This window comes from Euleptes europaea, chromosome 19 (genome assembly GCF_029931775.1).
Source record: "Euleptes europaea isolate rEulEur1 chromosome 19, rEulEur1.hap1, whole genome shotgun sequence".
In the NCBI taxonomy this organism is placed as follows: Eukaryota; Metazoa; Chordata; class Lepidosauria; order Squamata; family Sphaerodactylidae; genus Euleptes; species Euleptes europaea.
Window position 1 is genome coordinate 28,030,381 of NC_079330.1, and position 24,213 is coordinate 28,054,593.

General features: G+C 44.3%; 1 protein-coding gene across 2 annotated transcripts in view; it reads right to left on the minus strand.

Annotated features, from left to right (window-relative positions):
• Positions 1-24,213, minus strand: part of DOC2B (double C2 domain beta) — a 168,970-nt gene that overhangs the window by 102,750 nt on the left and 42,007 nt on the right. The window contains exons 2-3 of one of the 2 annotated variants that reach the window (XM_056865136.1): positions 21,390-21,469; positions 2,557-2,580 (exon numbers count right to left, since the gene is read on the minus strand). In XM_056865136.1, coding sequence (XP_056721114.1) covers positions 2,557-2,580; positions 21,390-21,469 — 104 coding nt within the window. The remainder of the gene's footprint in view (positions 1-2,556; positions 2,581-21,389; positions 21,470-24,213) is intronic. The other variant, XM_056865137.1, reaches the window with a different exon arrangement.

Genomic DNA, 24,213 nt, shown 5'->3' on the forward strand with positions numbered 1-24,213 from the left:
AAAAACTTACATGTAGAAGAAGAGTTGCTTTTTCTATGCCGACTTTCTCTACCACTTAAGGGAGATTCAAACTGGCTTACAATCACCTTCCCCTCCCCTTTTTAAAACAGACACCCTGTGAGGTAGGTGGAGCTGAGAGAATGTGACTTGCCCATGGTCACCCAGCTGGCTTCATGTGGAGGAGTGGGGAATCAAAACCGGTTCTCCAGATCAGAGTCCACCGCTCCAAACCACTGCTCTTAACAACTACACCACGCTGGCTACATGTAAGTGTCCCCAGCAGGGAGCCTTTCAGATTGGGAAAATGGTGCCAGGAGAAATGCTTAATCCCCTTTTCTTGGCAGTCTTGATCCAAACTGAGTACCCTGAGTTTCCTGCACAGAACTCTAGGCACACATTTGAACCAAAGCCCTAATGATCGCCATATTGTCAACCACATGGGCAATGTGTGAATCAGCCCTTCAATCTCACAACTACCAGCCCCTCTGGGCCAGAGGAGGCAGGAAAGCAGTGGTGGCAAGCAGGAGGAGCAGCAGTTGCATAATAACATAAGAAAGGCCATGCTGGATCAGACCAAGGTCCATCAAGCCCAGCAGTCTGTTCACACAGTGGCCAACCAGGTGCCTCTAGGAAGCCCACAGACAAGACGACTGCAGCAGCTACATCCTTCCTATGTTCCACAGCACCTAATAGGCATGTTCCTCTGATCCTGGAGAGACTAGGTGTGCATCATGACTAGTATCCATTTTTACTAATAGCCATGAATACCCCTCTCCTCCATGAACATGTCAACTCTCCTCTTACAGCCTTCCAATTTGGCAGCCATCACCACATCCTGGGGCAGGGAGTTCCACCATTTAACTATGCATTGTGTGAAGAAATACTTCCTTTTATCTGTTTTGAATCTCTCACCCTCCAGCTTCAGTAGATGACCCTGTGTTCTAGTATTATGAGAGAGGGTGAAAAACCTCTCTCTGTCCACTTTCTCCACGCATAATTTTATAGACCACTCTCATGTCTCCCCATAACCTCCTTCTTTCCAAGCTAAACATCCCTAAGCAGTTTAATGGCTCTTCGTAGGGCAGTAACCTGATCATTTTGGTTACTCTTTTCTGCAGATCATTTTGGTTACTCTTTTCTGCAGATAACCTGTGCTGTCCCACCCAAAGACAGCAGCTGCAGCTCCTGTTCCTTGCCGCTGAGAACCAGGCCTAAAAGACCCAGGCCCAAATAAGAATAAGAGTTGAAAGTTTAAGCATAGCCGGCTGTAATTGCTCAGCTGCAACGAGTTGTGCCCAGCGTTCAAAGTTCTGGCAGGGAATGATAAGGAGAAAACAGAAAGTGCTGAAAATCACAACATGGTCCAGTTGACCTCCTGAAGAAGTGAACTACAGTTACCTGATGACGTGTTAACATGAAGAACACACCCACTGAGAAATGAATAAGTAAAGTTTACTACCCCCCCGCCCCGGTCTATGGCAATTCTAGCGCCTAGGAGAGCCAGCATGGTGTAGTGGTTAAGAACAGTGGTTTGGAGCGGTGGGGAGGGGAAGGTGATTGTAAGCCGGTTTTATTCTGCCTTAAGTGGTAGAGAAAGTCAGAATATAAAAACCAACTCTTCTATTATGGGATGGCTACATGCGCAGTATACTCAAGTTAGATGATGCTCGTTCTAGCCAATAGAAGAACGAAGAATTGTGCTTGCCTTATAAGGAATATGCATTCATCAAATGTGATAAGGTATAAATTGTGCATGCCTCAGGGGTGTGTGTGTGCTTGGCTTTTGGATGCTTGGGCACCTATTTGTGATCACAAATAAAATCTTTTCCTTTCACCCCCTTGGTGTGGTTATTGGCTCAGAAGGCACCAGGGTCCAATCTGTGTATTGCTACCACCGCCATTTCTTCTAAAGCAGGTGAAGAGGAAGAGGAGGAAGAGGAGAAGAAGAAGAGTTGGGTTTATATATGCCGACTTTCTCTACCACTTAAGGGAGACTCAAACTGGTTTACAATCACCTTCTCTTCCCTTTCCATTCCCCACACAAACACCCTGGGAGGTAGGTGGGGCTGAGAGTGTGTGACTAGCCCAAGGTCACCCAGCTGGCTTCATGTGTAGGAGTGGGGAAACAAATCCAGTTCACCAGATTAGCCTCTGCCGCTCATGTGGAGGAGTGGGGAATCAAACCCGGTTCTCCAGATTAGAGTCTAGTGCTCCAAACCACTACACCACAAAGAGCATCACCATTCTGAACAGCCAAGGAAGAGGAGGGCCTGATGCCTGGGGAGCCCCAAACTCCTGAGATTACCATGGTTAGGAACTCAGCCCTTGGAAAACCACCTCAGACAAACAGCTGGCCCACAGCCTTGTCCCTCAGTTCCTGAAGTGATTACCATGGTCAGGATCCCATCTCCTGGAAAACCACATCAGTCAAACAATCAGCCCAAGGTCCTCTCGCAGGCAGATTCATTGGTTGGGTTTCAAGTTACAGACCTCAAGCAACTCAGTCTATATCTAGATCTAAGCACAACAAGCAGCTGCAATTAGACCGGACCTTACCTTTCGGAGGTAAAATTTTGGCACCTGTTTCCCCGGACCAATGTAATGAAATGAATGGAGAGCAAAATAGAGAAGAAGAAAAAAACAAGAGAAGGGGGGGGGAGAAAAACACAAACAGAGAATAAATGAGCAAAGAATGGAATGGAAACAAAAGAGAGCCACGTTGTTTGCTCAGCACAGACAACAAAAGACAAATGCTTTGCTCACATTATGAACATGAGCTTGGACCTGCTGTTAAAAGCAGAGGTGACACACAAGGAACACAGGTGGCAATTCTAGCACCTAGGAGAATGTAACGTTTACTATTGCCCTAGCAACCAGGATTTTCCCTTTCTTTCCGTGGCAGAAGTCCAGTACATTATGACAGGAACATTCAACAGGTGCAGCATTCTTGGCAATGATAGAGAAAGTGGCACTTCCTGAATTTCTGCAAGCTGTTAAAACGATTAGGAGGGAAATCATGCATAATACTGTAATTATTTAATAACAGTGACCCAATAACTGCCGCTGTAATGCAGAATACCCCTCCGGAAGAGTGTCAGAGGCACAGAAAGAGAACTTTGATTAGATGGGAGATATGGGTCAGGGTCTGTTGCCTGATTTTTCTACACAGGCTTCCTGTGCCGTCAGGCAGGGGTTCAACAGGTACAGTTCCCGAGGATGGCGCTTTATCTGTTCAAAATTCATTAGTACAGAAAGTACTGAAGCAGAAAATCATCACACGCAAGTCATCTTCTTTATGTGGGGAAGGGGCAACCCCCAAAGTCACCCCCCCTGACACACACAAACACACAATAGCTCCTCCTGGCAGCATCCCCTCAGCCTGTGCCTCCGCTGCCAAGTTGCCCGAGCTCATTAGCCCACTTTCCCTGAAACTGCTTCTTGGCTGTGCTTCACCTCGCTCCACCGCACGCAGCCGGTTCTTCCACTGCCAGCGTTAATGGGCTCGTTCAATCTTACGCTCGCTTTTATTATTTTACAAATGGGCTAATAAATGGGGAAAACTCTCCGTGCCGTCTAAATGGAGGTGGCAAGGAGGGAGAGAAGGTGCCCGCAGGATGAAGAGGTTTGCAGAAATTCGACAGGGAGTCGCACAGGCCCGCGTGACTGTTCCCTGCCATGGTGCCCCACATTTGGGCGGACACAGAATGAGGAAACTTTTCAAAACTCTGCCAAAAATAATACCCTTCACGCAGATACTTCAGCTTTTCTCGCATATAATTCATGAGTCCACTAAATGGCTGGTTAGTGCAAAACAGGTGGTTAGCGCTAATCCATTTAACCCAATGTGTTTTATGCTAACCAAGGGCTTGTGTGTGTGATTACTGTCGTGAAGTCACTTCCGACTCATGGCGACCCCATGAATCGATGTCCTCCAGAATGTCCCATCGTTAACAGCCTTGCTCAGGTTTTGCAAACTGAGGGCCGTGGCTTCCTTTATTGAGTCAATCCCTCTCATGTTGGGTCTTCCTCTTTTCCTAGCATTATTGTCTTTTTCCAGTGGCACTTGTCTTCTTATAATGTGACCAAAGTATGATAAAAAAAGTGCTTAGAAGCCTTAGAGGTTAAAAAAAAGGTTAAAGTAAAGGTCCCCTGTGCAAGCACTGGGTCATTCCTGACCCATGGGGTGACGTCACATCCCGACATTTCCTAGGCAGACTTTGTTTATGGGGTGGTTTGCCAGTGCCTTCCCCAGTCATCTTCCCTTTACCCCCAGCAAGCTGGGGCCTCATTTGACCGACCTCGGAAGGATGGAAGGCTGAGTCAACCTTGAGCCGGCTACCTGAAACCAACTCCCGTCGGGATCAAACTCAGGTCGTGAGCAGAGCTTGGACTGCAGTACTGCAATTTACCCCTCTGCGCTACAGGGCTAAGAGGTCACTTATTCCCCCCACTCCAATCCCCCATGCACAAGCCACCCCATTCGGGTATTCTCCCATTTGTGCCATCCACCGTTGCTGTTATGGGAAGATGGGGTGGGGATGTCTATTTAAGAATCTGGGGTGCTCTTGCAATGATTGGGGGGACATGGGAAAAGAAAGAGATTTGGGAGGGGCAAGGGAGTTGTAGTAAAACATCATCTTCCCCTTCCCATCTTCCTAAATTTTCCTCTCAAGGCTGCCCATTTTCTCTTTGTCTCTTTCATGCTATTTGTAAATCACATGCCATTCAGAGACAAAAATAATGGTAAAAATGTGCACATTCATTAGAAAAAAGATAACGCAAGGAAACAGGAAATGGCATGAAAATGAAGACTTGGACGTTTGATTCTCACAAGGGAGAATTGATGTCAAAGGCAGGATTTTCAAATTGTTGAAGGGCATCTGCAAAACTCGAAGGCCCCTTTTGGTCCCAAATTATACAGTTCTTGTAAATCAATCAATTTTATTAATGTTTTAGTCACAGACCTTAACAATATTCAGATTAAAACCATGCAAAATATATAACCCACAACACCCAGAATTACATGAATATATTTTTTAAAAATGTTACAGACAGTCATGTATATACATATTATTGCTGATTTAAACATTATAGTCCCCCTAAAATATTCGTTCTATGGCAATGTCGGAGCCTAATTTTCAACAAATTTCTTCCTTAGATGCTAACATGATAAAAAAGGCTACGCTAAGCATGATCTTAGAATTAACGTCTGCCATTAAAAATTTAACTCGGCCCTCAACTATATCTAATACATTTGGGATATGCTGGATTAATTTAAAACTAATGGAGTCATAAAATGGGCAACTAAACAAAATATGTGGGAGGTCCTCTATTGAACCCGTGGAACAGGGACATAATCTTAGATTATGGGGGATTTTAAAAATATCTACCATGGGTATAAGATGAAGGCATCATTAGAAATTGTGCCGTTGTAAATGCTCACCTTAACCCTGGGTCCAAATTTCTGTTAAATAGTTTGACAACAGCTTATTTGATCTGAATAAAGGATGTGTGTGTGTTAAGTGCTGTCAAGTCGCTTCCGACTCATGGCGACCCTATGAATGAAAGTCCTCCAAAATGTCCTGTCTGACAGCCTTGCTCAGATCTTGCAAATTGAAGGCTGTGGTTTCCTTTACTGAGTCAATCCATCTCTTGTTGGGTCTTCCTCTTTTCCTACTGCCCTCCACTTTTCCTAGCATGACTGTCTTTTCCAGTGACTCTGGTTGTCTCATGACGTGACCAAAATATGACAGCCTCAGTTTAGTCATTTTAGCTTCTAGGGTCAGTTCAGGCTTGATTTGATCTATAACCCACTGATTTGTTTTTTTGGTGGTCCACGGAAACCGTAACCCTCTCCTCCAACACCACATTTCAAAGGAATCTATTTTCTTCACTGTCCAGCTTTCACACCCATACATAGTAATAGGGAATACGATGGCATGAATTAATCTAGTATTGGTGGCCAGTGACACATCTTTACACTTCAAAATCTTTTCCAGCTCCTTCATGGCTGCCCTTCCCAGTCTCAATACCATGGGGAGAACTTGGACTTTTGTATTAGGCACATATCATTATCAGTTCTCGTCTCAGATGCCTCAGAATTTAATTCATAAAACCCAAACGTTGGGAAGGGGGAGGGAACCACGCGCCTTTCTTTTGCCATCCTTACCAGATATTCTTTCAAGCATTTACCCTATTCAGAGAGAGCTGCAAACATCTCGTACACGGCGCAACAACATCAAAAAAGTAAAAGGTGACCCAGTATCAAAAGGGATATGAATGATACATCGTTTGATAGTGGAAAGATAAGACGAATGTTATTTTCAAGGCTAAAAAAGAGATTAGCCGCCATGGGGATCAGGGCTTACAGGAAATCATATTTGGAGAGAGAAAGAGAGAGAATATTTAACAGAATATGATACAGGCCTGGTCTGAGACAGGTCTGATGTTGGGTATTTTGATTATGCCAAAGCCAGTATTTCCCACATAACATGATAGGGAGCACTAGAAATGCTGGAGTGTTATGAGAAAAGAATCGGTAAAAGAATTAAATGATCCGCTGAGATCGAACGATGCATGCCTCTCGCCACAATTCACATAAGAAAAAGAAGAGTTGGTTTTTATATGCCAACTTTCTCTACCACTTAAGGCAGAATCAAACTGGCTTACAATCACCTTCCCTTCCCCTCCCCACAACAGACACCCTGTGAGGTAGGTGGGGCTGAGAGTGTGTGACTAGCCCAAGGTCACCCAGCTGGCTTCGTGTGTAGGAGTGGGGAAACAAACCCAGTTCACCAGATCAGCCTCCGCCGCTCATGTGTTGGAGTGGGGGATCAAACCCGGTTCTCCAGATCAGAGTCCGCCACTCCAAACCACCGCTCATAACCACTATACCATGCTGGCTAATGGCTGCCCAGTTAAACATGTATACCACTCTTATACCTTCGAGACTATTTTCAAAAGTATTACCAAGGACGTTGTATCCCTTATATATATATATATATATAATATACAATGCATATAACCACAACCTACAATGTCCCTGTTGTTATTTATATTCTATAAGCATAACTAAAAAACATTCAATATTTCAGCATAAACAAGATACCTTGAGCATATGTGACTATGTGTTACAACAAGAATCAATGTTCCTGAGTTATGCCACAAAATGCCACTTGCAATCCCTAGCATAAGAGTCCCGGGGTCATAGAGTACATGGAGACTAATGGCTCACATGGCTGGGTGACCTTGGGCTAGTCACAGCTTTCTTAGAGGTCTCTCAGCCGCTCCTTGGGCTGGGTGACCTTGGGCTAGTCACACTCTCTCCGCCTCACCTACCTCACAGGGTGTCTGTTGTGAGGAGGGGAAGGGAAGGTGACTGTATGCTGGTTTGAGTCTCCCTTAAGTGGTAGAGAAAGTTGGCATAGAAAAACCAACTCCTCTTACTCCTCCTCCTCCTCCTCCTCCTCTTCTTCCTCTTCTTCTTCTTCTGGGACTGCTAAGCACTCATCTCCTCAAAGACCTTTCTAGGTTCAGGGCTGTTATTTGGTGTTCAGGTCCGGGAGGTGGATGCTTTCATGTCATGACAAAGTCACCACTCCTTGCAAAGGAGCTGGCTGAGGAAATGGCTGCTCAGGCACCAGAGGGGTTGGATCCGCAGGCTTCATTTTCATCAGTTCTGGAGCAAGACAAGCCCGCCTCGCCCTCTTTCGATAGGGCTGCCAGCCTTGTGGTGCGGCCTGGAGCGCTCCTGGTATTTCAACTGATGTCCAGACTACAGAGATCAGTCTTTCTGGAGAAAATGGCTGCTTTGAGTGCCAGTGGTTAAGAGCAATGGTTAGAAGCGGTGGACTCTAATCTGGAGAACTGGGCTTGATTCCCCACTCCTCCACATGAGCGGCGGACTCTAATCTGGTGAACCAGGTTGGTTTCCCCACTCCTACCCATGAAGCCTGATGGGTGACCTTGGGCCAGTCACAGTTCTCTCCAAACTCTCTCTGCCCCACCTACCTCACAGGATGTCTGTTGTGGGGAAGGGAAGGTGATTATAAGAGGGTTTGATTCTTCCTTAAGTGGTAGAGAAAGTCAGCATATAAAACCAACTCTTCTTCTTTGGAGGCTGGGCTCTATGGCATTATACCCTGTTGAGGTCCCTCCTCTCTCCAAACCTCACCTCCTCAGGCTCTATTCTCAAATCTCCAGAAATTTCCCAGCCCAGAGGTGGCAACCCTACACTAATGTGATGACATCACTTCCGATTTGCACTGGAAATGACATCGCGGTGTCGGCGTGATGCCTATCAGATAGTTCTCTACTCCTGCAATCTCCCACCAGGCGCCAACATTGGTCTGGCACCCTTATCTTAGCACCTCCTCTGGGCCTTTTAAAATAACCCTGTTCTATGCCCAGAGCACACTCAATTTGTTGCTAGGGCTCCTTCATCGTGTCTGTGTTTACACCTGGCACCCTGGCAGCAGCAGGGACATGTCAGCAGTCTGTTGCAGTGGCAATCCCCAATACGGATTATTTTGAAATGCCGATATTGTACAACAATTGCATTTTTTCCTCCAAATATAACTTTAACCAGAAGAACACATACCCTCTTGGCATTTCAATCAAGGAAGAATAAACCCAAACGGCAAACCACAGATGGAGCACAGCCTTCAGCAACGTGGTACCAGAATGTTTTTGAAGATTCAGGGAGTAATTCTCAGAAAGAGAACCAGCCCATTTCAGGCATGCCCCTGTTTTCGCATGTGCAGCGTTGGAGGGGATTGATTCACCGCGCATGCCTTGCCTCCCAGGAGGCTTCCAGTGGAGGTCAGTCCAGCCCTCTCTCTGCATGAGTTGCAATTAATTGCTCTGCCACTCTCAATGCAATAAAATGACTCGTGTTCTGAGAAGGCGCGGCGAGATTCATGCATAAAATGAAGAGTGGGCCCTTCGGCCAGCAAGAAATTCTTATGCATACCATCCTTTTCATGGGGAAGAATTTAGTGTGCTTCCAAATTTTATTTAAAGGGCTCAGGGGTGGCTCAGGGGTACAGCATCTGCCTAGCATGCAGAAGTTCCCCAGATCAATCGTTAGCACCTACGGTTAAAAGGACCAGGTAGCAGGTAATGTGAAAGAGCTCTGCCTGAGTCCCTGGAGAGTTGCTGCAATCCAGACGGAATGGATCCACAAGATCAACCCTATCAATTTGTGGGTGGTATTATTCCCAAGCATGAGCAGCTCATAACTCATGATACATTTCATTGCTTTATGCTGCTGGCATTTGTTTAGCATGGATTACTCTTTATTGATTGTTTTTTATTGTGTCCTGCAGAATCTGCTTTGGAAGACATCTGGCTGGGACTTAGTGGGATAGAAAGTTTTTCAATAAATTCTGCAGCTTTATCAGAGAAAAATATCAGCATATGGCAAAATCTGGGGGTCTTAAAAAAGAGAGAGGTTGGGTCATGCAGATGGTCGAACTTGTGCCAAGGTCAGGCATAGAAGCAATCCTAAAAGACGGTGGATTGGCCGCTTGCTCTTACTGAAAAGGTTTGTCTCTTTTGGTGGAATTTGGAAAGGGCTGAGGATAATTTCAGATGTCTCAATAGTGTTGCTGTGACCTGAAAATCTCTGCTTTGATTTTGCTTTGCCATTAGTCAAACTGAACCCAAAATTCTTAATTCTTGTTTCTGCTTTCTGAACTTTCCTTGCCAAAGATATACATTTCCCAATGTTGTCTGGGTACCACTAAACCAGCATTATACAATATTATTTGTATAAATGTCGTACATGATACGTAAAAATTGTATACAAAAACCATACGATGTGCGGGTACAATGGATACAACTACAGTACAAAGCAAAAGACAACCCAAAATGCTGAAAATAATATATTAAAAATGGAACAGGGAAGAATCGTTGAACCCTAGAAGAAATTAAATGCATCCCAAAGCTTTTATTAACTGAAATTTTCCCAAGGAAGAGAATCATCATTGTGATAAGATATTCCTTCCTCCTCCAGGTTTCTGCCTGTCACATCATTTAGCCATGCATTGAGAACGTCCCTCCCTTATGCTGTCTTTTTCTAGAAGCAGTTCATTCAGAGTTAGATACCACTGTGCAAATAGTTTTGCATGGATGTGCATTCGAGATAAAACAAAGAAATTCTGCAGCAAGAATAGTGGAGCTTTTGAACATGCATACGTCATGCAGCTCTGGTGATTTGGCATAACAAGAGGGGGGACTCATCCTGATTCACAGGACTGGGGGAATCCTGTTCCCCCCTCACTGGCCCCCGCTTCCTCCTAGCTCTGGTTTCCAAGCTCTCAATGCCCCCCCACCACCAACGTGGAGGGGAGAGCCCATTTTGCCCCCTCATATCTCCCCATTCTCCTTGTGACTCCACTTCCCGCCCCATTTCCAGCCAAGACCTCTGGCTCCTGTACAGTGTTGCGGGGAATATCCTGACAGGCTTTGGGCCTCCTCCCGAGCATCAAGAGTCAGGCGAGTCGCCCAGTGCTTGGGAGTGGCCATTAAACCCTTCTGCAGGTTCTCTGCCCCACTTCGTTTCTGTCAGGAAGGCTCGACATTGTTATCCTGGGTTGTCAAGGCAACACAAAATGGCACCCGAGATCTCTCAAGGTCTTCTCAAAGAACTCTGTTTTTTTGTGAAGTCTGCTGCAGCATAGACATTGCAGTTATTTTTTTTTTTAACCCTCCGTTTAAAAACTTTTATCTTTCTGCAAACTTGGGAGTTCCTCTGGGTTTGCAGAAACATCTGCTGTATCCCTTGGCGGCACTGTTGTTAGAAACATCTTCCTCTGGGTTTGCAGAAACATCTGCTGTATCCCTTGGCGGCACTGTTGTTAGGGTTGCCAGGTCCCTCTTCACCGATGGTGGGAGGTTTTGGGGGCGGAGCCCGAGGAGGGTGGGGTTTGGGGAGGGGAAGGACTTCAATGCCATAGAGTCCAATTGCCAAAGCGGCCAGGGGAACTTTCTTGATTCGACTTGATTTTGGATCTTCACCTGGGTCCTCACTACACCCGCAGAAGCGCGGTTCCTCGGCGTTCAAGGTTGCCTTAGTTCATCTACCCATTGAGAATTGTCCTCCTCGGGTGTAAAAGACGCAACTTACATAAGGGGCTGTGTGCCCATGGATTATTGGCTGCGCTGTTATAGAATTGCAATTCGCCTTTTTTATTATAGGCTGTATTTTATATGTTTAAAAGACCACATTCAGGTGTTGGGTTTTGTGGTATATAAACTGTTGTATTTGTTTGTCAATATAGATAATTCATACGGCATGAAGATTAGTACCTGGAGGTTGGCAACCCTAGTTGTGTGGAATTTTTTGATTTGGACAAGGGGGCACACATGGCTCCTGGATATCTAAATTAACTCCAAAATGTTTGTTATTTTTGCATAATTTATTCTGGTCGTCCTAGTTATGGGGTGAGACAAGCAGAACACCAAAGACCCACCCCACAACTACTGGGAATATTCAGGCACTCTTCTGGCACTGGAAGTGACGGCAATCATCACTCATGAGATTCCATAGGCACTTTTGCACTCATAGTGGCTAGAAACTTGTTTATATTTAAAACGAGGACAGACATTCCCAGGAGCTATGTGTTTAATACCACCTTTGCTTCTTTTTGGGTAAAACTGCGCATTCACATAATTGAAACAGCCCTAGATATAGCCATCAGGAGGCACAGAGAGAAATCCATCGCTCACATCTCCACCTTGATTCCCCCTCCCAGTTTAGAATTCATTCCTGTTTCTGTACTCTCCCCACCCACCCTCAACTCATGTTGCTGTATGTCTCTTTGCTTTGAGCGGGAGGTTATTCCCAGGTGATCATTGCTAGCAGGAGCACAATTGCTGCTCTCCCTGTCAAAGGCAAACACTTATCTTCTGAAGAAATGAGCATCAGGAAAAGAAAAAGAATCCCTGCCAATGATGCAGCCGCTAGAGAAAAATGGTTTGCAGAACGTGATTAGCAGCGTTTAACAGAGCCATTTATAAGATGACAAGCCGGTCACAAATCTTGAGTAAATAATCATCACGTTGGAGTTGGTTGTTGGTAGCTTGCACTTATAAATAACTCCTGCCATTTTCTCAGTTGGGAGGGGGGAGGATACCTAGTGGTATAAAATGAAAGGAACAGTAAATGCCCCTCCCCCATTTTCTCAGCCTGAATCACTGTTCTAAGCATGCAGTATTTGCAGAGGGCAAGCCAGGAGCAGTGACTCATGCAGTGAAGCAGCAGACACCTTCCTCTGAGTATGCGTAATTCCACATGACTCCATATCAAAAGTGACTGAATGAACCAGATTGCACCTGATGTAGACATGCTAGTAGTGTGCTTGGATGAAGATGCCCAGAGCAGCAACTCACGCAGTGCAACAGTGGGCACCCTCCACAGAGTATAGATAATTCCACAGATTTCAGCATTGGAAACGACCCAATTATCAAATGCCACCTGATGCAGAGAGGGACTACATCCCCCCCCCCCACATACACCCAAAGCAGTAGTTGACTGGAAATGGGCATTGCCAGAACGATAAATCATGCAAAGATGCAACAGGCAGCCTTCTCAGCAGATGGGAAATTTGGTCTCATGGGAGCCTTTAATTATTGATGTATTTTTCATGGCACCTAGTTTGTGAATTGCAGCCCCAGGAAAAGGAGGAATTGTTTACAGGGGCCCTGGAAGGGGGTCTTCCTCTTATCATTCCAACCAACATGGCAGCCCATAAAATGAACAAGCCCAACCATTTTGTGGGATGTGTAAGATTTTAATTAATTTAATTCTAGCATATTGGAAAAATGTTATTTTTCTATTATATTTGTAAGCTGTGGTTATTTATATAAGTCAGTAGAAAATAGTCCTGTCTAACTTAAACTGAACAAAGCAGGTGATTTTTCGTATCTGGTACAGGATATCACCAAATAACAGATGAGATCATATACATGTGACCACAAATATGAGATCAGAGTTAGGGTGGATTTGAGAGGAGGAGATATTCAAATCCTCTTAGAACAAAGAACTCTGGAAAAGTATAAATATGAGAACTAGGCGGAGTCTGTTAGGAGACTTTCACTTTTGAACCCGAAAAGGGCTGAAATGTCTTCCTCTTTTGCCTGGCAAAATAAAAAAAGCTTTTTTCTCCCTTTGCTTCTTAAACCTGGTTTCGTCTCTACTTTGTGATAATAAATCTGGTCACAGAGGAGAGTGTATATTTACATCCAACAGATTTCTGGCACCCCAATGGGACATCTGGTTGTCAACTGCTCACAGATGACGGGTGTCGAAGTTTTGTAGGACAGGTGCACCCGGCGATTTCGCTGGTCCTCAAGCTTGGCAGACACAGCACCTGGGGGTGAGTGCAATTGCAGAGTCCCACTTTTAAACCGACCCAGGAGAAGCAACGGGCTGGAGGTAAGGAACCGCGGAAAGGAATTACGGGACCTTAATGGTGGGGCAGATCTTAGAGGTAAGCCCTTCTAAGAGGAGAAGGCAGAAGCAACGCCACCATGGATAAGGGGCTCAGTGGGACGCCACTGAGTTGGAATGGTAACGGGAGCTGTAACAGAGGGTTCAGCCAATGGTATTTTATTGTCAGTGTGAAAAGCAATAGCCAGAGCAGGGATTGTGGAATCCTGTGCTGATCCGGAATTTTTCCAGTTGCCTCCAGGGCACTGGAAGAGGTAAATGCCTAGAAAAGGGAACGTACTTTTGTGTTTTGTCTTGTCCAGCGTGATTTCTTATATGTCCTCTCTTTCTGTGAAGTATTTTATAAAGGGTTATGTGATTATTTGACAAATGTTAACGTGTTTACTTTTTATGGGGCCAGCCTGGGATACTGGACGGCGTCAGCCAAAAGGAATTTCCCTCCTCCCTTCAAACTGTGTTGCCGAAAGGAAATCAAATTGTTTGAGTAGTCTGGTTTTGTTGTGTGTGTTGTTGTTGTTTTCTGTTGAAAATCTGTTCTTTGCTGGGAGAAAAGTAATCTGGTTGTCTTCTTTCTGAGGAAGAGACTGGAAGAGAAAAAATCCCCCATGCCCCTCCTTTCTCCGCTTCAAAGTGTTTCTGTTCTTCTTCTCTCTATCAGACTGGTCGTAAATCAAGGCAGCAATACTGTTTTGTTAACAGAAGATCCTTTCTTTCTCTGAAGTTTAAAATGTGAAACAAAATTTAAAAAAAAAAGGAATTTTAAGTTAACTCTGACTGAACCAGCCCTCTTGCTGAACGCAGGAGGAGGGGTCAAGTCAAAAGTGTTTGGAATTTGGAAAGCAGAGTCTTGTGAACTGTATCAAACTTTATAAGAAAAGAAACAGACTGGAAATGCTTACAAGGTGGAAAGGCAATGTGTATTAATATGAGGAAATAAGTAAGTTATGAGAAAGTTAGAGCATGTTTTGAGTGTGTTGTGAAGGGGCAAGTGTTGTGGCTTAAGAGGGCTGAGGAAAGGTGTTATATATGGTTGGGAAAGACTTTAAGAGAGGAAAGCAGAAGGGTTTATAAAGAGAGAGGATAGTTATGGTTATTCAATGAGATGGATATTGGTGATGCTGGGTGCCTGTTTTCTCCAGGGACGGAGAAATCATGTTAATATATTATGTGTTTTAAAACACAGTCTAAATAAAGCCGGGGTATTATTAAAGGCTTTCACGGTCAAAGTTCATTGGTTCTCATAGGTTATCTGGGCTGTGTAACCGTGGTCTTGGAATTTTCTTTCCTGACGTTTCGCCAGCGGCTGTGGCCGGCATCTTCAGAGAAGTAACACTGAAGGACAGTGTCTTTTTATTTTATGTTTTTCTGTTTTTATGTTGTTATAACATAAAAGTGGCATCATTAATTTTTTTAAAAAAAGGTATATATATATTATTTGTAAACGAATGCTGTAAGTGCAAGATGACAATGCAGGCCAGTTGAACATTTCACCCATACAGGTAACCTTTGACTGGGAGTGTAAATGCCAGTTAAAATTACCAGTAGTACAGCAGTTGCTGACAAATGGGAGACAACATCCCTATTCTGGCATTGCCAAAGCCAGGTAAAAAAAGGAAAGAGAAGAGGATGGAGATTAGTTGAGGATTTAAAGGAAATTAATGAAATTGTTCAACATGGGCATCCAATGGTGTCAGATCCTCACACTTTCCTGTACACCCCATCAGGACACCATGTATGGTTTAGTGTGACAAATTTGAAAAATGCCTTTTTAGCATTCCACTGGATGCCAACTCTAAGGACCTGTTTCTCCTGAGGTAAAAGAATCCAGATAATCTCTGCAAAAACAGAAAAGCTGGTGTTAGAGGGAGCGATCTCATTGCTGAATTTCTTAAGACAGAAAGAATATAGGGTCTCAAAAGAAAAACTCCAAGTAGCCCAAAGGGAAGTAATTTATTTGGGACACAAAATAACACAGGGAAGACTATTTATCGCATGCCACTCCCTCAAACTAAGAAACAGCTAAGGTCCTTCTTGGAAATATTGAAATTTTGTCATGAGTAGATAAAAGAGTATAGTAAACTAACCAGAGACTTTATAAAAATATGCCATGATGAAGAACCAGAAGTATTGTAGTGGGAACCTGAAAATGCACATAAGTAAAAAGAGCTGAAGCAAGCTTTGATGACAGCACCAGCTCTGGGTATCCCTGACCTGCAAAAGGAGGGTTGCATGGCGGGGGTCCTTACACAAACTTGTGGGCTAACTGAAAGACCTGTAGCTTATTTATCAAAACAGCTGGATCCAGTGGCACAAGAGTGGCCTCCATGCTTGAGGGCAGTAGCTGCAACTGCCCTGGCTGTGAAGGAAGCAAAGAAATTGACTATTGAACATCCAATCAGAGTGTTTTGCCCTCATGCAGTGACTATTTTGTTACAACGGAAAGGAGCCAAGTGGCTTACAAAAATCCTGCTAGTCTGCTGCCTGTAACAACTGACTGTCTACAGACTGTAGATATGTGCACCATGGCACGGGTAGATGAGCCTATCCACAACGCAGATCTCGAAATTTGGATTGATGGATCTTCTCGAGTGGTGAGTGGAAAAAGGCAGAGTGGATACAGCCTGGTGACTGAGTGCGAAGTGCTTGAAGCAAAGCCATTACCAGCGTCATTTTCAGCACAAGCAGCCGAATTATATGCATTGAACCAGGCCTTATTTAAAGCAGCAGGTAAGACTGTGAACATTTATACTGACAGCAAAGATGCTTTTGGAGTTGTACAAGCATATAAATACATCTGAAAAGAACAAAGAGTCCTGACAGCTAGTGGGGAGCTGTAAAGCATGGAAATTTGATTTTACAGGTTTTGGACAATATTTAGTTACAGGTGACAATAACATCAAACTGGACATACCAAGGAGGCCAAAGGAAATTGCAGAGCTGATGAAATGGCAAAAGTGACTACAGCAAAATCAACATCCTGTGATATGGTAATGACTTTAACCCCAGTTTTTACACTACCACCTACAGGGCCCTGCACTAAAGAAGAAAAGGAACTGGATGGCAAAAGTAGGGACTACAGAAACAAGAGGGGGGTGGTTGAAAAAAAAGCCTAAGGGTACACATCACACACATCCTCACACAATTACACTAGAATAGTCATCTGGGGAACAGGGTTAACAGAAATATTCTTGCAGTCATACAATGGAAAGGGCATCTATCAGAAAACAAAACACATAGCAAAAGCATGTAACATATCAAAGGGTATATGTAGACAGAGGGGGTTATTTGTTAGGGAAGTTATAAAACAGTTCTAAAAAAAGAAAAAGAAAATAAAATATAGTTTTTACGTGGCTTGGCGACCCCAGTTATCAGGGACAGTAAAAAAAAAATGAATCAGACCCTAAAAAGAAATGTTAATTAAAATTTGTGTAAAAAAACTAATTTAAAATGGTCAGATGTATTGCCTATCACACTGACACGCATCCGTATATTAGCCCGGGGGCCACACAAGTTGTTGCCCTTTGAGGCTCTGTATGAATGTCTCTTTTAGCATTTTTAAAATCAGGGAACACCCAATAAAGAGGTTGGAAACAGATATATGAAAAACTATATAAAAACTTTAAGTGCAGCTTTGAAGGAAACCCAAAAACTGGCTTGTGTTGTACAACCTCTCCCCCTAAACTCTGTTGTCCATTCTTTTTTTAATAGGAGACTGGGTGTTTGTAAAATCTTAAAAGCATACTACTCTCCAGCTCAGGTAGACGGGTCCGTTCCAAATTCTTTTCACCACAGATGTCGCAGTGAAGGTAAATGGAAAGGAAGGCTGGGTCCATTAATCCAGATGCAAGAAAGTGCTACCACCGTGTGAGGCCGAGATCAGAAGGGCAGTAGATGACGTCGTGGCAGCCAAAGCCATTGCAACTGGAGAGAGAGCTCAAGTGCAAGAGGCTCGAAGTGGTTGGTCGAACCTGCAGGCGAACTTAATTTTTTATTCAAAAATCAACAAGACTTATAATTGAAAACTTGGAAACCAGAGCACAATTGTTAGCTAAAGAACAAGAGTAGATGTTTGAGACTCTTTTAGAAAGCCATTTTGATGTATTATTTGGTCCTTTGGGTTAAAAAAAAGTGGCTAGGGAAACATTGTGTCTACATTATTGTTTTAAAATTGCAAGTTAATATAATAGAATGATCAAGATTCAAAATAATTTTGATTTTGATCATGAGGGGGGACTGTGGGATGTGTAAGATTTTAATTAATTTAATTCTAGCATATTGGAAAAATGTTATTTTTCTATTATATTTGTAAGCTGTGGTTATTTATATAAGTCAGTAGAAAATAGTCCTGTCTAACTTAAACTGAACAAAGCAGGTGATTTTTCGTATCTGGTACAGGATATCACCAAATAACAGATGAGATCATATACATGTGACCACAAATATGAGATCAGAGTTAGGGTGGATTTGAGAGGAGGAGATATTCAAATCCTCTTAGAACAAAGAACTCTGGAAAAGTATAAATATGAGAACTAGGCGGAGTCTGTTAGGAGACTTTCACTTTTGAACCCGAAAAGGGCTGAAATGTCTTCCTCTTTTGCCTGGCAAAATAAAAAAAGCTTTTTTCTCCCTTTGCTTCTTAAACCTGGTGTCGTCTCTACTTTGTGATAATAAATCTGGTCACAGAGGAGAGTGTATATTTACATCCAACAATTTCTCCAAGATTTCCGGGAGCTCCACCTCCCACAACAGCCCTGCTAATGTAACTGGATTTCCATAGATGAGAATGAAGTGCTTCCATCTAGCCTCCCATATGGATTAGTCAGAACCTGAGCCCGGTCCTGGAGACTTTTGGAATACCAGGCAAAAGTCCGACACAACGGAGGGAGGCTAAAAGGAAGCTAGAGCAGCCTTGTGCAACGGCTAGAGAGAGCCAGCATGGTGTAGTGGTTAAGAGCGGTGGTTTGGAGTGGTGGACTCTGATCTGGAGAACCGGGTTTGATTCCCCACTCCTCCACTTGAACAGTGGATGCTAATCCTAGTGAACCAGGTTGGTTTCCCCATTCTTCCACATGAAGCCAGCTGGGTGACCTTGGGCTAGTCACAGTTCTCTTAGAGCTCTCTCTGCCCCACCTACCTCACAGGGTGTCTGTTGTGGGGAGGGGAGGGTGACAGAATAGAAGGAATCTTGGTGCAAGCTTGAATACACTTCCTGGCAAGAAATTGGTTCCAAAGCACTAATTGCAAGTAGAGTTATGTACAATCGTTACTTGATTGCTGCAAATATTTTATGACGTAAGTAATTCTCTTCTTTACTGTTAGGCAGTAATGACTGATGAAACAATACCCAATGTAGGGTGGTTTGATTCTTCCTTAAGTGGTAGAGAAAGATGGCATTAAAAAACCAACTCTTCTTCTTCATAGAGTATCTGACTAGGATCAGGAAGACCTGAGTTCAAATCCCCACTCAGCTATGAAGCTCACTGACATTGGTCCAGTCAACTATCTCTCAGAATAGCCTGCCTCACAGGGTGGTTGTTGTTAGGACAAACAGAGAAGAGGAGAACCACATGTTCTGGCCTGAGCTCTTTGGCGGAGGGGGCAGGATAAAACTGCATGTTGTTCTCCCAAAAGTGAAGGGAGGGGGACGCCATCCAATCCAAAACAAATCGTGAGAGCAGATTTTTCTGAAGATGTGAGGGATGAAAAAACAAGATGGAAAACAGAGGGGGAAATTAAGGAAAAAACCTTGGGCAGGAGGATTACTCATTCCCAGATACCACTGCCAATTCTCGTCTCTTCCTTGTATGCACAAGTCCGTCTTTGGCCCCGCAGATTGGAGCGGGGCCCAGGTATCCGCCCACTCTCCCTGAATGCCACCACATGTTCTGCTCTTCGACAACGTCCTACATTAGTCTTTCTTAATTGCAGGGGGGAAACGGCAAGAGAATCCAGAGCTTTACGAAAGGACAGAGGGGCATTCCCCTACTCACCACCCACTCACTGTTCTCATCAATCTCTGTAGTTCATGTCAAGCTAGTTGTCCTGACAGGGAACTGCAGGTATTGGCCAAGTCCCTGTTCAAGTTGGCAGGTTTTCAAGGACGTGCGCTAACAGCCGGGCTAGAGAGCCAGTGTGGTGTAGTAGTTAAGAGCGGTGGACTCTGATCTGGAGAACCGGGTTTGATTCCCCACTCCTCCAAACAAGCAGCGGAGGCTAATCTGGTAAACTGGATTTGATTCCCCACTCCTACACATGAAGCCAGCTGGGTGACCTTGGGCTAGTTACAGTTCTCTCAGCCCCACCTACCGCACAGGGTGTCTGTTGTGGGGAGGGGAAGGGAAGGTGTTTGTAAGCCGGTTTGATTCTCCCTTAAATGGTAGAGAAAGTCGGCATATAAAAACCAACACTTCTTCTTCTAGATTAGAGCACCAAGCCCCTCTAGGTCATTCCCAACGAAGGCAGCAATGATTTCAAATTTGTCATCCCAGGTTTTTGTTGACCTGAGAATCGCCATTTTGACTTTGCTTCTCCCTCACAGAAATCAAAGACGGAAATCTTTGGTTTTCTATCTCCTAGCACTGATGATTTTTTTCTTGTAAAGTATATGCATTTCTCAATGTTATTCGTGTAATCAGCACATGAACACATGAAGCTGCCTTATACTGAATCAGACCCTTGGTCCATCAAAGTCAGTATTGTCTACTCAAACTGGCAGCGGCTCTCCAGGGTCTCAGGCGGAGGTCTTTCACATCACCTACTTGCCCAGTCCCTTTAACTGGAGATGCCAGGGATTGAACCTGGGCCATTCTGCATGCCAAGCAGATGCTCTATCACTGAGCCATGGCCCCTCTCCTAAAAGGTTAAGAACACATGAACACTTGAAGTTACCTTATACTGAATCAGACCCTTGGTCCTTCAAAGTCATTATTGTCTACTCAGACCAGCAGCAACTCTCTAGGGTCTCAGGCAGAGGTCTTTCACATCACCTACTTGCCTGGTCCCTTTAACTGGAGATGCCAGGGATTGAACCTGGGACCATCTGCATGCCAAGCAGTTGCTCTACAAATTGAGCCACAGCCCCTCCCTGACATTCTACATGTATGTACAAGTAAAGAACATGGTATTGTAAACTACTGTATGAATTATTGTCGAAGGCAATTGTATGAATTGCCTATATAACCATACTACAGGAGCACACTTAACTTACAGAAACCAACAGCAAAAGCAAAGAAGCAAAACTGTGAACAAAAAATAAAAAAAATATTAAGCAAAACTAAATAAGCAACATTAGCTCATCCCTGAACTGGCTAACTGAGACATGGAGGCAACAACCATCTGATCTTGGAGCACAACATCTGCTAATTGGAGGTACACTGCTTGTCTATGTGGAAGTTCCATTTAACTTTCATGTCTCACTGCGGTCAATAGACCTAGCCTCCATGAAAATGTACCTGTTCTGTCTTAAAAACCATATAAAGGTCAGCTTGTACATTCAGGTGAATCCAGTGGTACATCCGCAACACTTCTGGCTGCAGGTGGGAGGGATTATATATTTGAAGGCGCACCTGTATTATAAACTCCCTGCATGCAGAAAACTAGCATGTCTGGGAGAATGGCTTAGCCACTGACAAGCTATTTTTTCTAACTGTAGGGAGATGTTCCCCACTGAACAAAGCAAATATGCTTCCCTGCCTGCAGCTTAAAGTGGTACAGCACAGAAAAAAGCACTGAGTATAAAACCTGGAAGGCGTGTATCCTAAAAATTAATTCCCCCCTCTGGCACAGCTCAGAGAACGAAGGTTCACCGCCAGACAGCATCCCCCTAGGAGGCCTCGAAGCACCTGCATTTTTCTAGATTGTCTATTTGCTAACAGTATATCACCTGTGAATGGGCCCAGGGGGCAGCCATGAGATTCCCAGAGATGTATAGACTTACCTTGGCTTTATTGATTGTACAATGGAGAGCGTTGTTTTCTTGGTCGTACAGTAAGCTGAAGTCTAAAGTCCCCAGGGCAGCTGGAAGAAATTGGAAAAAGATGATATTTCAGAGAGCAGAAGGCAGGGAAGGGTTGGTTTGGTTTGGTTTGTTCCCTTTCTACGTGAATCAGGTGGGTTAACGGTGGTGGGAAAAGTCCAAACACGAGATCCCAGAAGTTATTTGACATTATAAATGCTAAGTGGGGAAGGCTTATTTATTGGCGTGTTTTTTTATTTTTTTAAAGGATACGAATACCCTGCTTTTCTGCACAAGGTGAATCCTCAAAACAGCTTTGTGTGTGTTAAGTGTCGTCAAGCCGCTTCCAACTCATGACAAACCTATGATTCAATGTCCTCCAAAACGTCCTATTGCTCAAGTCTTGCAAACTGAGGGCTGTGGCTTCCTTTACACAGCGTCTCATGTTGGGTCTTCCTCGGCAGTTTACCCTATATTTCTTTTAAAATATTTTAATCCCATTTTTCTCCCTCTCTCTATGGAACCTTAAGAACCACACCCATCCTCAATCTTCAAATACAGTTCACAAAGACGTTCAAACATAACTGCGGTGGAAAAAAACCCCTAAGAAAACAGTAATCCAGGAAAAAGGGAAAACATTGGAAAATGCAGAAGCAGGGGGATGCTGAGAAGAAGCCTCAGCTCTTACGACCGATGCGGCCAACAGAGTTTGGAGCCTTTAGGTCAACAACTGAAGAAAAAGGGGAACAAAGAAACGCAACCTAAAAGTCAGGGGAAACCAAAGGGGTTGAGCTGAACACTGATATAACAACCAACAAATCTATTTTATTTACCGTATTTATTGTGCACAACGGTATTTAAAAACACGGGGCCTAAAATACAAGCTTTCTACAAAGCACAAACATAGTTACAAATATTACCAACACGTAACAGTTGATGTTAGTACATAAAATGACGAAAATCTGACCAAATGCGTTTCGGCCTTTTACAGACCTTCCTCAGCGGTCATACATACACAATGTTACAATACCCATCCTGACATATACACAAGGTACAAGGTAAAAAAATAAATAAAAATAAAAGCCTTTTGGAATGAGAAAAAAAAGGGGTGAAAAATCCAATTATCATTCCCTTAATAAATAATATAACCCAAAAAAAGTTTTTAAAGGTAAACATGTAATTTCAAGAAAAAAAGAGAGAGGCTACTACGGGGGGAAGAATAGTGGAGAAAGACAACCCAGAGGAAGGACTGGGCATTATTGTACCCGCAGCCATAGTAAATAGTGACAGCGCCTAGTTCAGATGTTTCAAAGGGAAATTAGACAAATGCACGGAGGAAGAGAGCTCTGTCAACCAGGAGGGACAAGTGGAACCTCTGTGTTCAGTCACCACGTATCAGTCAATGCCGGGTGCTGGGAAGCCTCAACGAGAGAGAGCGATTGGGCTTCTTGAAGGCTTCAGGATAGCCGCAACTGAAAATATGATGCCATCTAATGTTCTTACACGTTTATCAATGGCTATTAGCGGTGGGAGCCAGCGCTAAGCCTCCATATCTAATGGCAGTCTACCTGTCAGTTTGAGACATTCAGCGTTCTGGTCATATTCCCTTAGGCATTTCCTTCTGTTGCTTTGATTGCTAATTTGGTGGGCGGTCACCACCAGTACCCACCCTCGGGCCTCTCTCCAGTGAGCCCTGAAAACCTTGCTGATGCCCCCATCTGGCTCGGGACCCTTTTCTTGGATATTGCCCCCCCACCTGTTGCTGTCAAGTCACAGCAGATTTCTGGTGAAAGCCTCTAGGCTTTCCCTCTGGGTAGCAACCCTGGAGTTCCTTGGTGGTCTCCCGTCCAAACACTACTCAGGACTGACCTTACTTAGCTTCCAAGATCTGACAGGATCAGGCGACCTGGGGCTATGTTGCCCCCTACATACTTCCAAAAGACCCCCCCCCCATACACCATGAGGACTGGATACTTGCTTTCCATGCGCAAACACAGCTGGACCTAGGGAATGTTAACTTCTGCTCCCGACTGCGTGCCTACCCGGTGCTCCCACACAAATCCACACAGCCCCGCTGGTATAATTCTAGGGCTTGTTTGTTCCCACACAGCGATTATCGATTGAAGCAGAAAGACGCCCCATTGGTTTCGAAACACTCTCAAAGACCGTCCTTAGCAGAACGCTGCAGGAAAGACAAGGTGGGTGCTGGGAGAGGTGGAGGGGGGAAATAAATGACGGTGCCAAAGCTGGTTAAATTTAGTTCCGTGTATCAAAAGGGAAGAACTGAGAGAGGCACAGGATAGGATGCTGATCGACAGAAAAGATGAATAGGCTGTAAATGGCCTCATTGGTATCTTTGTCTGACGGCGCTGCTCCAGTTTTAATCATTAATTTCTCTCTCTTTTTTTTGGCACCCTACTGAGACTCTTGACTTGATTGGATCTGTGAGGAGTCTTGTCAGGGGGCTGCGTCTCAGTGGCAGAGCATCTCTCGGCATGCAGAAGGTCCCAGGTTCAATCCCCGGCATCTCCAGTTAAGAGGATCAGATAGTGGGGTCATGTGAAAGCCCTCCACCTGAGACCCCGGAGAGGCGCTGGAAGTCAGAGGAAATGATATTCACCTAGGCAGCTTCCTCCCAGCTCACAGTATTTAGGAGCATCTAGATGACATCATGGCCAAGATAGTCACGACCTCCCGGATTTCTCCCCTTCAAGCCGGAATAAAAGTAAACCTACTTTAAATGGGCTCAAAGGGGAAACTGCAGGGTGGCTGTGGGCAGAATATGTATCTGAACGCTCCACCTGTG